General features: G+C 40.0%; 1 protein-coding gene across 1 annotated transcript in view; it reads left to right on the top strand.

Annotated features, from left to right (window-relative positions):
• The first annotated feature begins 1,720 nt into the window (after positions 1–1,720).
• The window catches only part of ARHGEF12 (Rho guanine nucleotide exchange factor (GEF) 12), a 244,406-nt gene continuing 229,198 nt past the window's right edge, over positions 1,721–16,928 (top strand). Inside the window, exon 1 of the mRNA XM_006895634.1 lies at positions 1,721–2,097. Within this exon, the coding sequence (XP_006895696.1) occupies positions 2,066–2,097 (32 nt within the window). The 5' untranslated portion in view covers positions 1,721–2,065. The remainder of the gene's footprint in view (positions 2,098–16,928) is intronic.

Genomic DNA, 16,928 nt, shown 5'->3' with positions numbered 1-16,928 from the left:
ACTACTTTAGATGTCACCAGCAAAATTAAAGAACTGCATGTATGAATGTATTATTAAATTGCCACACTAAATTGTTAGGTCATAAAACAAAAGATACGTAAACGTATATCTATATTTTGTGGGGGAAGGAGGAACAAATCCGAAAAAAACCAAAACCTTGGGGAACGCTTCAGAAAGAACAGTAATGTTATTTACTGGATAAATATGCTTTATTCTCCCGTTTCTTTCCACAGCAAGCCTGTTAAGTCGTGGAAAGCACCATGCTTTCACAATTTGGCAAATAATACATTTGATTTTGCCAAGGCTGAAACAGGCTAAAAGCAATATTTATACCAGGAAATCCTGGCTCCAAGGAGGCTCCAATTCCCTAAATCCTCTTTTTTCCCTCAGGGCGCCCGCCCCGCCCCGCCCCCAGTCCCTCGGCCTCAGCCCCCTAGTCCCCACCCCCACACCAAGCGGGCTTGTGCGCGGAGGCCCCTCGCCCCGGCCAGGCCAGCAGGTGCCCCAGGTGAACGCCCAGCGCGAGCAGCTCTCGGGCTGGGTTAGCTACTTCAGAGAGCAGGGATCTGCGTCCAATCGATACCTGTTACCAGAAAGTAAGGGCAATTTCTATTTTCAGTTTAGGAATGTTTCTAAGACGAGGGGGAAAATTTCCCTACACAGGCGGTTTTAAGTCCTCGAGTCTAGGGGGTGCTCAGGGGCAACCTTCGGTTAAAGCTGAGTCAGTACACATTAATTAAATCAGAAAGCACAGCTCTCCGGCATGAACGCAGCCCTAATGGTGACTAAAGGCTCGTTCGTGGGTGGAACTCTCGGGCGCAGGACAGGTCCCACCTCCCTTCACCTAGTGGAACTACTTTGTCGTTCCTCTAAACAAGGCTCCGGCGGAGGGGTCAGCGCGGCGACGGCGCGAAATCCCGGCCCGCGAGCGGAGCGGCTCGTGCGGCGCCGAGTGAGGGCCGAGTGCAGCGCGAGGGGCCCGAGCGCGGCGGAGGGATCCCGAATCCCGAGTGAGGCGGCTTCCCGAAGTCAGAGGAGAGGAGGCCAAAATAGTCGGCGGGGGAGGGGAAAGAGCTTGCTCGCGCTGGACGGGGCTGGGGCCGGGAAGGCAGAACCGGAACCGGAACCCGCGCGCGCGCCTGCAATTTGTCGCGCAGCCCCTTAGCCGGCGTGTTCCCCGCCCTCTGCGCGCGCTCCCGCCCGGGCCCCTAGGACCCGGCGAGCGGGCCTTGCGCGGTGAGTCCTCGCTGCCTCCGCCCGCAGGCGTCCAGGGCTGGAGCTTCCAGGCCCGGCCAGACGGGAACCTCCCGCCCCTCGCGGGAACCACCACCTCCCGGAGCGTCGGGGAGGAGCCGCCGCCGCCGCCTCTGCCGACTGCGGAAGAGTCTGGGCCCAGAGGGATGGGGAGCAGCCCGCAGTGCTGAGAAACCCAAGTCCCTGTCACTTCGCTGCGCGGGACCCCCTTCCTCCCCAAGACCTGAGTCGTGGTGGGGGCGGCGAGGCGGACGCGAGTGACCCTCCGCCCCGGGGACATGGAGCCGCGAGAGCCTGGCGTGGGACGACCCGAGACGCTGCCGAGGCAGCAGCGAGGAGCCGCCGGCAGCCCCAGATAGAGCGGCGACCACAGGGCCCCGGCCCGGCCTCGGCTGGGAGTTTGCGGCCCCCGAGAGCCCAGAGGAGGACCCGCCGCTCGGCCGGCATCGGCTCCATCCGTAGCCCGGGAGGGATCCCCGGCTCCTCGTCCCCACTGCTCGCGGACTTCCCACCGTGACGAAGTTTCCCCCCTGGTGCCTTCTGGAGGATTTATCACTCGCTTTAGGACTCGCCTCCTGGCGAGTTTGACTTTTCTCCGTTGGTTTTGGGAGATAACTTGTTTTGCTCCAGCCCGTGGTCCTTTTCCTTGACCCCTGCCCATCGGATGTTCTAGATGACTGAATGGAGTTTTGAGTTGGACTTTTGTGTCCTTTACGGAATTGGGCCTGATCCCAGAGCTTTGGGGGTGGGGTGGAGGTGTTACTGGAAAATGCAAGTTGGATAAAAGGAGGACCTCTCGCCAAGGGCCCCAATGAGTGGCACACAGTCTACTATCACCGACAGGTTGGTATGAAGCGCCTCCGCTTAGCCTCTTCCATTCGGCCTGTCCGGGCAGAGGCAGCTATTGCCTTTGACTAGTGAGGCTGACAGGCATCGCAGAGAGGGGATGGGTTCGGAGCTGGTCGTAGGGCTGCTGTCAGACTGCTGACCGGTTGCATTTGGAAAGGTCCAGGTTTTCTGGAGAGAAACTCTTTTTCTTTAGAGTCTTCAGAGAAAAGAGTGAACCCTGGTCGGGGCTATTAGTATTCTGTACTCATCTTGGAACCAGAGGAAGGTCGTTTTGGGTGAAGGTCAATGCCTGAAGCAGACTGGGTATTGGTGCTTCCTCAGTGTCACTCCTGTGCCGGGGTCCTCAGACACCGTGCTGTGAACTTGATTTCGAGCCTGCAGCACGGCGATTTAGGAACTTGATGGCTTTTACGACTGACCTGCACTGGGTTATCTCATAATTTTCTAGAATTTTTACAATATCACCAGATCATGGACTATTTTGCTGCAGGCAGTACTAAGGAGCTTGGGGAGGGATGCAGGAAAATCGTGAGAGTTGATTTTTTTTTTTAACGTGTTGAGTTTATTGTTGAGTGAGAGTTGATTTTAATGACTATCAATATATTATTTTCCAAAAATTTAGCCTTTGAGGCAAAAATGAAGTACAAATGTGGCAGGTGGGTTTGTGGAATTCCTTCTTGTACCTGGAACACTTCCATCATCATGTTTGGTGAACTGAACTAGAATGTATCTGGTTGAAGTGGAGCTCCTTGCTCTTTAAGTTATTCGTTAGAATACAGGCTAAGAAATACAAGGATATTTATTCTTTGACCACTTTTTATTTCACTATTTACTTAAGTCTATTCTGGGACCAAATTTCAGCTTTTTTTTTTTTTTTTTAAGAAGTCAATCTTCACACTGTTAACATATCTCACACACACACACACACACACACACACAGAGTCACATAACTGATTTAGAGTGTCAGGTTTTTAAAAACACTTTGATGAAAAGTGCAACAGTACAGCTCCTTCAGAAGGTCATTGAGTTTCCTAAGAGAGTTTTCTCCAATTGTGAGACTAATTTGTTGATTTTAAAAAGGCCAAATTCCATTATCATACCAAACAGCTACTCCAGAAACAGAAGAACTTCCTCTTCCTGTTGATGCTTTACAGTGTCATGTGAATGTTCACCTAAAAGATTCCATTAAATATTTAAACTATAGTTATCCTTTGGTTGTGTATTCTTTAAAATTTGTTTTAACATTGATTTACATAAATTTTAATCTTCATGGAGCACACTCAGTAACAGTAGTCACAGTGCTTATTTGCATCCTTCTTGTCATCCACTTATAGAGTGTTTTCCTTCTGAGAAATCATTTTCATGGCACTATGGGAATTGCTTTCCTAGTTCATTCAAGTCTTGATATTTTCTATTGAGCCTGTGGACAAAAACTGATTAGAAACTAATGTAGTGTTGGTAGTTTTTATTGTAATGCTGAAGGTGTTGAATTTTGTAGAAACAGGACCCAGAATCCACAATTTATCCCTCATACAAATCACCTAAAAGGCTCCAAATGATGATCTTTCATCAGCTTTGTATCCCAGGACTTTTCCTCATATTGTTTTTATCTTGGAAATCCAGGGATTTATGTCCCTTTTATAAGTGAGATGTACTTACAGACATTAGGTTAACTAGTATGCAGTTACTGAAAGCTTATTCATTGCCAGGCACCGTGCTAGGCATAAAAGATATATATTCCAAGTGTAAGAGTAGCCTGCACGTTGATTAGTGTCCTTAAACTGGTTAAAGGATTGCCTGATTTTATATCTTTTTAGGAAAGGGGAAAATAATCCTTTAAAACTAGCTTTATTTAATAAGCTCCTAATCAGTAGAGAGTTGTACTTCCAGCCCAAAGGTAGAGAGTTCAAATCACCAGCTGCTCTGAGGGAGAAAAATGAATGCTCTTCTCCTGTGCAATATTTACAGTCTCTGCAAACCAGCTGGAAGGTCAGCTATGAGTTGGTTCTGATAGACGACAATGAAAATTTTTCTTAATAAGACAGAGTCATTAGTTCAACTCAGCAACCCTCCATAGGGTTTCTGAGACAGTACTCTCAAGGAGCAGCTGGTGAACTTTAACGGTGACTTTTTGGTTAGCAGTGCATAACAGTAGGCCATAAAAACCCCTTATAAGAAGACAGTATACTTACTTATTTAGAGGTTTGCGGTTCAAATCCACCAGATGCTCTGCTGGAGAAGGAGGGGGCAATCTCCTGTACCAGTCAGATCTGATTTGACGGTACACTTAAAAACAATACAATAAAAATAAAAAATTTTTTAAAAAAACAACAAAAAAAACCCCAAAATATTCTTATGTGACTGCCACTTTCAGAGTATATTGTTCTCTAAATACCAAACATCCATTCGCTCTTTAGGAGGGTGGTCCTGATTTGAATAGATGTTGGGGTGAAATCTGGAAGTACTGGTTTAGCAATATTACTGAGCCAGGGGGCCTTCACAGAGTTATAGAGTGTAGAATAGTCCCTTACTTCCTCTCAAGGATACCTACTTCAGTCTCTTTTCACTAACACCAGTGTATTATAGGTATATTTTGCTGATTCTTGAGCTAATGGTAAATAACAGTGGCAGTGTGGCTTTTAAAAGATCCTTTCAAGTTTGAAGGACTGTATGTGGTGTGGCTTTGTTTTGTAGAGTGTGCAGAACCACCAGGCCAGCTGTGTGAGTTAGAGTTCTTTCATTGTGGTGCTTCTGACTACAGAGTGTGTCTGTCCTCAGCTGAAATCAGACTAGCTGGTTTGGGCGTTGTTCTGTTTTGCAGTTTGTGGCAGGCGACACATGGCTGAACAAGATAAGAAGGGTTTTATTCTTGTGGTAGGGACGTGCTGGGGCTGGGATGGAATTCAGCTATGTTTAGGTTATGATTGGTCACTTTGGGTACTCAGAACTCTTATATCCTGTGATTATTTTGCAATTAATGTAGTACGTTCCCTCTCTTCCTTTTCTTCTCCCCCCTCATCCTTACTCTCCTTTCTTATGGCATAGTCATAGATTTAAAGCCCAAACTAAGTTCATGGTAGCTTCTGTCTTTATGTAATATGTCCTGTATAGCCTTTTTCTAAAAAAAAAAAAAATGTTAAGCAGCTTGTGAGTACTTGCTGGTTTCTTGCTTTGTAACTTTTGTGAGACCCGTAAACTGTAGTTTTAATCTTTTAGCATACATAGGCTCAAAACCTAGTACTGTTTTTAGGTCTTCGTCGATTGCTGCATTCAGTCATGAAACAGGGTCTAGTTGTTTCTCATCTTCCTGGTTGTCTTTCCATCTCTGAGAGTTTTGGGAACCTGTATTGAGACAGTGACTGCAACAGTGGGCTCAAACATGGTGGACATCTTAATGATAGTGCAAGATAGGGCAGGGTTTTCGTCTGCTGTTCGTAGGGCTTATATGAGTCGTAGTGGACTCAACAAGCACCTAATGACAGCTACATAACACACATGAGTTGGAATTGACTCTGTTGGCAGCTGATATTGTACAGCAGTTGAGATTTCTGAGAAGCAAAATGGGTTGAATGCTCTTTCAGTGAATAAAAATTATTTCAGATAAATTCTGTAACAGTGATGTTTTTGGCCACGATACAGTTAGAGTTGTTATAAATGAACTCTCTTGAAATATGTGGACATTTATTCCTTCCTGTGTTTATATATTGCTTTTGATTTGTACATAAAGAAAGATTTTTGATGTGATGACTCTTTATTAGCACCGAATTCAGCCTTTTTTTTTGCTTAAGCAAGCTTTTAACATAACTATAGGAGCTTTTGATTTTCTATGCATGTTAGGTGCTGTTGGGCCAGTTCTGACCCATTGTAATCCTGTGAACAACAGAACAAAATACTGCCTAGTTCTGTGCCATTCTCAAAATCATTTATTGGGAATGGCAAAGGACACACCGACAAAGGAGATTAATCAGAACTGACTTTGACAAGCACTGTGGCAATTGGACAATTAAAACAGACATTCGGATGGCGGGGAAGAAGAACAAACTGGGGAGGAGGGTAGAGAGAATGGTGCAGCAATGAAGGAATGAAAACCCAAAATCCCTGTAAATGTTCATTAAAACTAATAAAATTTAATAATTAAAAAAATCATTTATTGGAACTCATTGTTGTAATCACTGTGTCAGTCCATTTCATTGAGGATCTCCTTTTTTCTCTCTGCTTTACGAAGCATGATATTCTTCTCCAGATACTTCCTGATAGCATGTCCAAAGTATATGGGAGGAAGTCTTGTCATCGTAAGTCTAAGGATTGTTATGGTTGTACTTCTTTCAAGACAGATTAGTTTGTTTTTCTAGCAGTCAGTGCCAATACTCAGTGTTCTTTGCTAACACCTTCATATAAGTCAATTCTTTCATCTTATTTATTGCCCAGGTTTTACATGCATGCAAAATGATTATCAATACTATGGCTTAATTCAGGGGCACCTTACTCCTCAAGGAGACATCACCTGGTAAATGAACATTTTCATCAACTTTTTCTACAAAAATTGCCCTAGAATGCTTTTGATAAAGAGCAGGAAATAAAACAAGAAACAAAACACTATTTTCAAGTTGTGTGAGTTATCTGAAAGAAAGAATTATTTGTTATATTTACTTAGGAAGTAATTTTTATACATACAAAATTGAAATTGCAATTTCTAGAGAGAGACAAAAGTACATTAATTTGTAGTTTTACATAAGTGAAGATAATGCAGTATAAATAAAAAATACAGAGCTGTGTAGATTTCCTGATTAATGATATGTTTAGAAAATGTTCTGAGTTATTTAGTGGGATAAGAGAAGCTTTATTTGAAATCATTACAAAATGTATTAACCTGGTCTTGCTTTTTTATAACATTTGTAGTGTACTCTTGTTAAAATGTTACATAACTGAGATACCATATAGATTTCTTTGTCTTTTTAACTGAATTTAAGTTTTCAATTTGAAGATGAAAGTTGAGGCATACGTTTGTGTCACCCAGAAAGCAACACCGTGGAGCACTGAGAATTCAGATAAAACTGTATGGAAGTCTTTGTGCATACTTAGCTGCTGATTCTAAAAACCCTCCAAAAGTGAGTGTGGACTGCTTACCAAATTGATAGGTATTACTTGACAAAATATTTTAATGGCTTTCCAGGATTGACAGGAGGGATTTGTATAATATGGTTGTGGACAAAGTACTAGAAAGCTTTTTATTAAATAAAAAAAATTGACCATACCACATTTTCACAAGAAACAGAATTTCCTTCTGCCTCATCTGTTAAAATTTGGTATTGATTTGTAACATTATAAATATTCTGTTTCCTTGTAAGTAAAATGTTGCTTCTTATTAGGTACAGGGAGTAGATCTTGATTTATACTAACTCTGTATGTCAAAGGAAAACTGCCCCATAGGGTTTTCTGGTCTGTAATCATACCTGAGTCTATTTCCCTTTGCCTTTCCTGATTGCTACATAGGTTCAAATACCAGTGTTTTGGGTCAGCAGCAGAATGCTTAACTGTATGACCAGCAGGATTCCTTTTTGAATAAATAGTCTCGTGTATGTAATAATATTCAGTGGTAGTAAAATTGACATTTATATTTCCTTCAGGTTGGGGCCCCATACGGTTTCTCTCTTTTACCCATTAGGAAATCGAGGTTCATAGAGTTAATATAAAATTAGAAAGGACACCTAAAATTTTAATCTAGGTTTTCTGGCTCTGAAGTTCTTTACTTTTTTTCCTTTTTGTCTTTGTGTGTGTGTGTGTGTGTGTGTTTTGTCCTACTTTCCTTTAGTTAAATTTCCAAACTGAGCAAATCACAGTTAAAATGTTTCTGTTACAGGGTTCTGGCTGGTACCTTATTCATTCTAATTTTAAATATCTCTAGGGGATAATGCTTTCATCATTTCCTCAGGAGACTGGACAACAATCAGATCGCTGTTGTAGTCAGGAAGTTTTTCTTTATCTTTAGCACAGACTTTTAAGTTGTCATGTTAGTTGTATATACTTAGTGTACCAGGCTAAATACTGCACGCCTCTCATTTTGTATGACTCTTAATGGTTCAGAAAGTTATTACCCTCTACCCTTATTTTCTGGTTAGCAAATCCCTAATCTAAAGATCAACCTATCTCCTAATATTTTATTAGATTTTCCCCGGACTGCTCTCCTAGTACAAAATGTGACACCCCTCCTCCCCACCCTCATGGCTGTCTTAGAACAAAATGTCATAGATACTATTATGTGTTATTAGGTATGGTTGAGTCAGTTCCGGCTCATTATGACCCTGCGTAAAACAATAAAACAGTGCTCGGTCCTGCACCATCCTCACAATCTCTGTTGTAAGGCTTGTGTCTGTGATTTATCTTCATCAGTATTTTGGAGCAGCCAGTTCCAACTCGACTTTTACTGTGATTAAAGGGAATTTTAATTTCTCCAGAGATGACCCAAAATTGAGAGTAAAGAGATTGTCAAGATAATTTTAATTCACTTATTTTGGACGATTTTTAGAATGGATAGAGGAGAAGGGATAGTCAAAAAACAATATATAAAGTTATGCAAACAGCATAATTACCAAATTGACTAATTAAGCAATTACATTGTAAAAGGTTTTTTACAAAATTACTTTTTCAAGTGAGTGACAAATGAGTTTGTTGCTGCTGTTACTAGTTGCCATTCCAAGTCATTGCAACCTGGTGTCTGTAGAGGACTACTCAGAGAGTTTTAAAGACTGTGACCTTTTAGGAGCAGATCACCAGGCTTGTCTCTGAGGCACTTGTGGATGGACTTGAACAGCCAGCCCTCTGGTCAGAGGTCAAGCACCTCACTGTGCCAGCAGGATAGGGTTTTAGCCATTGTTGATTAAAAATCACTCAGAAGTGATAGTAAAGCATCTCTGAGTTAGTAAGTAAGTGAAGAGTTGTGATTGTGACTGAAATTTAAAACATATATTGGTATATGGTGAGATACATCTGCAAAGTGTTACTTTTCACCTCCCCCCTAGTAACTTTTCAGTTTGCATTTCCTTAAATTGTGTGTTGCTTTTTACAGGTTTGTTTTGTTTGTTTGTTCATTGAAATTATTTCTGTATATTAATAAAAATATGTTTAAAATGTATGACATATTTGTTCCTGTAAAAACTATAGTTTTAACATTTTACTTTGTTGACACTTTATTTGCATGAATTATTATTGATGGCAAAAGACAATAACAGAAAAACCCAATATTCAAATTATAGAAGATTATAGAATTCTAGATCTTTTATTACAAAGATACTTTATACTGATACTACTTTAAGTGAAGTAGGTGTTTTTATTCTTTTGTGTTTTGCTAGTAAGTTTGCTTCTTCAGATCTTAGAACTTTAGAAACATGCCATGTTTGGTGCATTTTACTTTTTAACTTCTAGAATTTCTAGAGCACCAGAATAGTCATAAATGAAGGAAGTTGTTAAGACAGCATATGACTCAAAGAGAAGCTCGTGAAATTAGTGTCTGGAATAATTGTCACCTTTTTAAAAATTTTCTTTAATTTTCACCTGCAGAGGTAATAAATACACAGTAGTGTTGAAGGTTAGAAATTATGCCTAAATTATATTTATTACTGACTTTTAATACAAGAAAAATACATTAAGTTTTTACCTCATTGAATTAGTATGCATCAGTGTAGCTGACAGTTTAAATTCATCCCAAAGCAGAATCTTTTACTAATTTAAATGCCAAATCCTGGTTTTTGAGATCATAGTCACATGACAGGCCTGGGTGGCTTCCCAGTCTTGAGAGAAAAGCAGATCTAATGGCCAGTGAGAAATTAGATGTTCTGTCTTGGAACTGTAAGTAGCAATTTATGGAGAAATTGGAAATATATAGGAGAACCTAAATTAATTAGCTACTTGACATACTGCTTTTTCTTTCAAAGTTATAAAGCCTTTTGTGGTCATTTAAATCTATTATTCAGAGACTATAGTTTTGTTAAGTGTTACATGTAGGTTTTCAGGTTCATGCACTTGAGATCTAAGAAGGTTTTTTAGATTTTCCGTGGATTTACAACACCAACCACTCCTCTTAAAAAAAAAACAAAAACAAAAACACACACCCTCCAAAAAGCCAAACAAATAGAAACCACGCCAAACCATTCAGAAAAGACCAAAACCAAGACACTTCCCCAGCATGTGAAGCGATTACATGTGAAGTTAATCATGTAATGGAGGCGGTGGCTCTGTCTAGTCCAGAGCAAATCCCAAAAAAACCACTTAAATACACATAGGAAATCTTGTGCAGGTGCTTATGTGTGACCTTCTATAGATTTAAAATAGGTTATCTGCCTGTGTTCCAGACATAAACTAATATGTTGTGGTCTGCCCAGAACAGTCAGTGTGGTTTACTCGGAGGAAGTGGTTCTTGTGGGTGAATGATCATTTCAGAGATTGTTGGTGGCACATGCACTGTCAGCTTATTTCCTGTTCCATAGACTGTTTAGGCAAGACTTTCTCAGGGCAAATACTGCTGAAAAGGTGTTTAAATATTTGTAGTGGTCAGATATGTAGCTAAAATGTTGTATAATGTTTACCTCTTTGGTGATATGAAGGTTAAATTAGTATTTATAAAGAGTTTTGAGATCCTGTGATGAGAAGTAGAGGCAGGTTCTTAATCATGTTTGCAGGTTATTGGCTGTATCCAGATATTACTCAGATCTAAGTAAAACCATGTTCATGTTGTTATGTGCTGTCAGTCACTTGTGACTCATAACGACCCTATGTACAACCCTGCTCTATCCTGTGCTATCTCACTGCCTCTGACACACCCATCTCTATTACCCCAGTCACTGAATCAGTCCACCTCATAGAGGGTCTTTCCTTCCTGCGCTGTCCCTCCACCCTCCCAAGCATGATGTCCCTCTCCAAGGACCTCTCCCTCCTTACAACATGTCTAAAGTATGTCAGACGAAGCCTCAGAATCCTTGCCTCCAAGGAGCAGCCTGGTTTAACCCTTTCAAGGATGAATCTGTTTGTTTTCTTGGCAGTCCAGGGTACATTCAGTACTCTTCTCCAGCACCACAGCTCAAAGGCATCAATTCTCCTTCTATCCTCCTTAGTCATTGTCCAACTCTCTGATGCATAACAAGTGATTGCAAAGACCATAGCCTGTATCAGATGCACCTTGGTCTCCAGAGTGACACCATTGCTCTTCAGTACCCTAGAAAGGTCCCTAATAGCAGACTTTCCCATCACAATATGTTTTTTTTATTTCCTGGCTACTGGTGCCAAGAGTGTTGACCGTGGAGCCAAGCAGACTAAAGTTGTTAACAATCTCAATCTCTTCACCATCCATCCTAATGCTGCCAGTTGGTCCAGTGGTGAGAATCTTTGTCTTCTGGACATTGAGCTTCAATCCATACTGAAGGCTGCAGTCCTTGACCCTCTGCAGCAAGCATTTCAGGTCTTTCTCAGTTTCAGCAAGCAGGGTTGTGTCATCTGCATAATGCAGATTGTTAATAGATCTTCCACCAATCCTGATGCCACACTTCTCCTCATAGAGCCCAGCCTCTTGGGTAATCTGTTCTGCATACAGGTTGAAAAGGTATGGAGACAGGACACATCCCTGGCATACACCCTTCCCAATTTTGAACCGTGCAGTATTTCCTTGCTCTGTTATGACGACTGCCTCTTGGTCCAAGTACAAGTTTCGCATTAGAGCGATCAAGTGTTCTGGGATTCCCATTCTTCTCAGAGTCGGCCACAGTTTGTTATGGTCCACACAGTCAAATGCCTTTGCATAGTCAATGAAACACAGATATACATTCTTCTGGTATTCCCTGCTTTCAGCTAAGATCCATCTAACATTAGCTACAATATCCCTAGTACCATGACCCCTTCTAAACCCAGCTTGGACTTCTGGCAGTTCTCTGCTGATGTGCTTTTCCAGTTGTTTTTGAATAATCTTCAGTAGAATCTTGCTTGCATGTGAAATAAATGTGAAGAGCTCATATGTTCATGTTACTCTACAAAATTTGGTTTCTGAAAGAAATTTAGATATTGCTCAATTTCACTGCAAGAACCATGATTTGAATCCCTTCCCTCCCCTTCTTATGACTGCTTTGTAATTTTGCACTTGTTATGTGCAGTCAGGTACAACTCTTTGTGGCATGAACAGCAGATATGGACCCTGTCCTGTCCTGCACCATCTTCTTCATCGCCAACATTCTTGAGCCTGTTGCTGCAGTCACTGTGTCAGTTCGTTTTGTTGAGTGTCTTCCTTTCCATCATTGACCCTCCACCTTCTCAAGCATGATGTACACTTTGGTGGGTTAAGTTAATGGTGTAGATACTTTTTAGTACTGGTTAAAGTTTGTTCATGAAACTTAATGCCTTGAACAGGCTTCTTTACTAGTTTAACTGGTACACTAAAATAATGAAATTGAGAACATTACTTTTTGAAATCAGTGATATACAAGATCCCATATTTGCTTTGTGAAGCCAGATTATTTATTTTTATATATGTTTAGTTACTGACATTAAAAACAAACCATGCATTTTTGGGGAGAGACTTTCTTTAAAGTCAAATTGTCATTTAACCCAATAACATCATGGTTAAAGTGTTAGACTACAAATGGAAGAGATGGTGTTTCAGACCCACAAATCAGACTGCAGGGAAATTTGTGGCTGGCTGTGTCTCTGAAAGTGACAATCTTGGAAAACTGTATGGGTCAGTTAGTTATACACTGTCTTGTAGCATCATTATGACAATGGATTTGGTTAGATTTTTTTTTAAGGAGGACAATTGTTATTTATTGTAAGTACTCATTTTCTTTTTCTTCTTTATGCTGAAAGCATAAAGAAAAAAAAGTGGCCAAATGGTTCACTTTTCTTAGATAATTCTGTCGAGATTGAACACACACACGCCCGCGCTATATAGTGATATAAAAATAAAAGTCTATTCTTGTAGGTATTAAGTATACTTCTACCGAAGATATTCTGTGTATATAAACTTCTACGTGTACATACCCCCTAGTTACCATGGTAAAATTGTGTTTTATTTTTCAAAGCCTATTTTTTGTAGTGTTATGTCTTATGTGTTGTGCTGCTTACCGAAAGGCCAGGGGTTCAAATCCACAAGCTACTTCATGGGAGAAAATTAAGAAGTGTTATATAAAGATTTTCAGCCTTGGCAGCCTGATGGAGGGTGTCTGTGCATGCAGACTTGACTTGATGGCAAAGATGGATATTTTTATTTTGTATATACCAGCCTGTCATTTTAGTAGTCTTGTTTCCACCTTATGGTAGACACAGCAGCAACTTCACATTTCAGTGGATTATGAATTAATTGGCTGTAGCATTTCTTCATGAATTGCGTTTTAGATTCCTGGTTGAAGGAGAGCACAGCCTTACTGTTGTGGAGGGAAAGAGCAAGAAAACTGTTTATCACAGGAGATGTTCAATAAATGCTTGTTAAATGGTTTCTTTTTTTAATTGCAATTTTCTTTTTAGATGGAAATTTCCAAATGTATACAAAAGTAGGAAGAATGGTATGATGAACTTCCATGTTACTAGTTTTAACAGTTATCTGTGCATAGATAATCTTGGTTATCTCTTATCTTCTGCTACCTCTCCAGTGGTTTATTTTGAAACAATTACCATATATCATTTATAAGTATTTCACTAAAGAGAAAATCCAAACCTGATGACATCAAAAAAACCCAACCAAACTCACTTCCATTGAGTGAATTCTAACTCATAGCGACCCTCCACTGGGTTTCAGCAGGGAGTCTTAACAGCAGGATACTGCTCATCTTTCTTGGAGCTGCTGGTGAATTTGAACTGAACCTCCAGATGTGTAGCCTTTTGATTAGCAGAGCTCCACCTCTAGAAGATAAAACTCTGAAAATGTGACTTTTTATAGTAAATTCTTGAGTACTAGTTTAAGTTAAGAATTGAGAAGCATCAAGTAGGAAAGAATGTTTATGAAATGTATCTAGAATTTGATAGAAACTTGCTTGGATTTTGGTTTGCATATTTCTGGGGGAGGCTTCCACCAGAATGTCACCCATTTTCCCCGCCTCTTCACTCATGCGTGTGTGTGTACTGACTTTAAAGAGCATGAAAGAAAAAGAAAGGGAAGGAAGGAAAGTATGTGCTTATATATGTGTGTGTAGCAGAAGCAGGTAATTAACCTCTGGAAAAAATAACATTGCAACAGACTTGATTTGCAAGCAGTTGCATTTCTCACTGAGCCTTTCCTGGAATGAAGCCAATTGAAAGGAATCCCAACCCTTAATGGCTCCATGTCTTCTGGGAGTTCTCAGTCAGTGATAGCGTTTACTCAGGAGAAGTACGTCAGTAATTTACAAAAATCCTGATTTCACCTATTCTGTTCGTTTTGTAAAGGAACACTCTAAGATCCCTAAATTCATATAAAAGAGGAAGTAAATCTTAGCTAATTTTATTTTAGACATAATTAAAACCACTTTCAGCTTCTCAGGTTAGTTGTTCTACAGTCCTTAAAATCTCCATTTTGACCCAAGACGTCATAGATGCTATTAGCATAATATGTAATAGAGCAAATCTACAATTGTGGGGAGTAGGATAAAAAAGGGACATGATTTAAATTGCTATTATGTTTAATTGGTAGAAAACACATTAAACCAATTTGTTGGTTGATAGGTGACAGACAATGAGGTGGTCAAAGAATTTATTAAATGTGAAGAGTTAGTAAATCACATGAGAAGAGATTGCCTGTCTTTCCCCTGCAGGGCAGCTTGTGGATTTGAACCACATACCTTCAGATTAACAGTGCGGCTCCTTCCCACTAGGCCACCAGAATTTTACCAGTAATGGATAAGTAAATATAATGAAAATATTTCAATATAGTAACAAACAAACTTAAACAGCTGGCTTCTTTCTTGACTATAGAGACCCTTATGTTAGGTTATTTATATACAGGCATCCAAATGGCATTATTTTTAAATTAAGTGATACTGTTAATCTCATTGCAGAACTTAATTTGGAACTATAGTGTAAAAAAAAGGCTATTATTGTAAATCAAATTAATCTTTAATTTTAGGTATTTTTTGACATTGAACTGATTCTGGATTTTGCTTGGAGCTGTACGTTGTTGTGTTGTTAAGTGCCATAGAGTTGACTACAATTCCCAGAGACTCAATGAACAACAGATTGAATCTTTGCCTATGACTTACAGTCTTCTCCCTGATCAAGTCCATTGTTGTAGTCACTGTATTGGTATATCTCATTGAGTCTCTTTTCCTGACTCCACTTTTCCAAGCATGGTGTCTTTTTTCCAAGGATTGGTACCTGACAACAAAAAGTATGTTTTACTGTTCTTGGCTTTAAAGATCGTGTGCTGTTTGCACTTCCTACAGGGCAGGTTTGATTGGGGTTTTTTTGCAGGCTATTGATCATCTTCAGTAAGTGCTTCAAGTGTCTTTCACTATGTCTGCAAATTGTATCATTTGGATAGTGTTGATTGTTAATGAGTCTTCCTACAATCCTAATGCCACATTCTTCTTCTTATAGTCTAGCTTCTTGAATTACTTGATGAACATACAGAATGAATAGGTATGGTGAAAGGATAAAACTCTGATGCATACTTTATCTTCATCAATGCAGTATCCCTTTGTTATCTTGGTGTATGTGCAGGTTTTGCCTAGGCACAATTAAGTGTTCTGAAATTCCCATTCTTCTCATTACTATCTGTAATTTATTATGAGCCACACAAATGAATGCTTTGCCTAGTCAATAAAACATAATAAGCATTTTTTCTGGTATTCTTTGCCATCAGTCAACATCCATGTGATAGCAGAGGTATCACAGCCTTTGTACACAACCTCTTCTAAATCCAGCATGAAATTCTGTTGGTTCCTTATTGATGCTTTTTTTGAATAATCTTCAGCAAGAATTTACTTGGATATCAGTGATATTGCTTGGTAATACTCATGTTCTTTTTGAATGACAACAAATTGGATCTCTTCAGTTTATTGGCCCGGAAGCTGTCTTCCAAATTTCTTGCATAGGCTAGTGTGCACATCCAGGGCTGCATTTGTTTGCTGAAACACCTAAATTGGTATTCCATCAATTCCTGGGACCTTGTTTTTTTGCCATTGTCTCCAGTGCACCTTGAACTTATTTAGTATCATTGGTTATTGATCCTTTGCAGCTTTCTGAAATGGTTCAGTGTTGACCCATTTCTTTTTGGTGTAGTGACTCTGAATAGTCCATCTGTCTTCTTTTGATGCTTCCTGGATCATTCAGTATTTTGTTTGTCCTTATGATTCTTTAGTATTGCAACTCTGCCCTTGTTTTGACAGCTAATTTTGAGCTTGTCCACGGTTACTTTTCACAATATAGTCAGCTTATTTTGTTTGTATTCATTGGAATCATATTTTCCAAATACCAGTCTTTGTTTTCAACTTTTTCATTCCAGTTGTTGTGTGCCGTCCAGTTCACAATGACTCATGGCAACCCTGTCCACAATGGCTGTGAACCTTGCACTAACCTGAGCCAACCTCACTGTCTCCGACACACCTCACCCCATTGCCACAGTCACTGTGTCAGTTTATCTCATACAGGGTCTTTTTCTCCACCTTTCCAACATGTTTGTCAATTTTAGACTGCAAAAGTTGGTAAAAATCTGAATGTCTTCAGCTTTTACTTTAGTAGTTGCTGTTGTGTATATTTGAATAGTAGTTGCATTAACAGATCTTCCTTTTTTGCATATTGATATTATCCTATTACTGGCAGCATTGTACCTAGGATAGAGTATGGACTGTTCTTTCTTCATAATAAATGCAATATCATTC

This window comes from Elephantulus edwardii, unplaced genomic scaffold (genome assembly GCF_000299155.1).
Source record: "Elephantulus edwardii isolate Elephantulus edwardi_28Jun2011 unplaced genomic scaffold, EleEdw1.0 scaffold00171, whole genome shotgun sequence".
In the NCBI taxonomy this organism is placed as follows: Eukaryota; Metazoa; Chordata; class Mammalia; order Macroscelidea; family Macroscelididae; genus Elephantulus; species Elephantulus edwardii.
The sequence above is the reverse complement of the archived record's forward strand: the minus strand, read 5'-3'. Positions and strand labels throughout refer to the sequence as shown.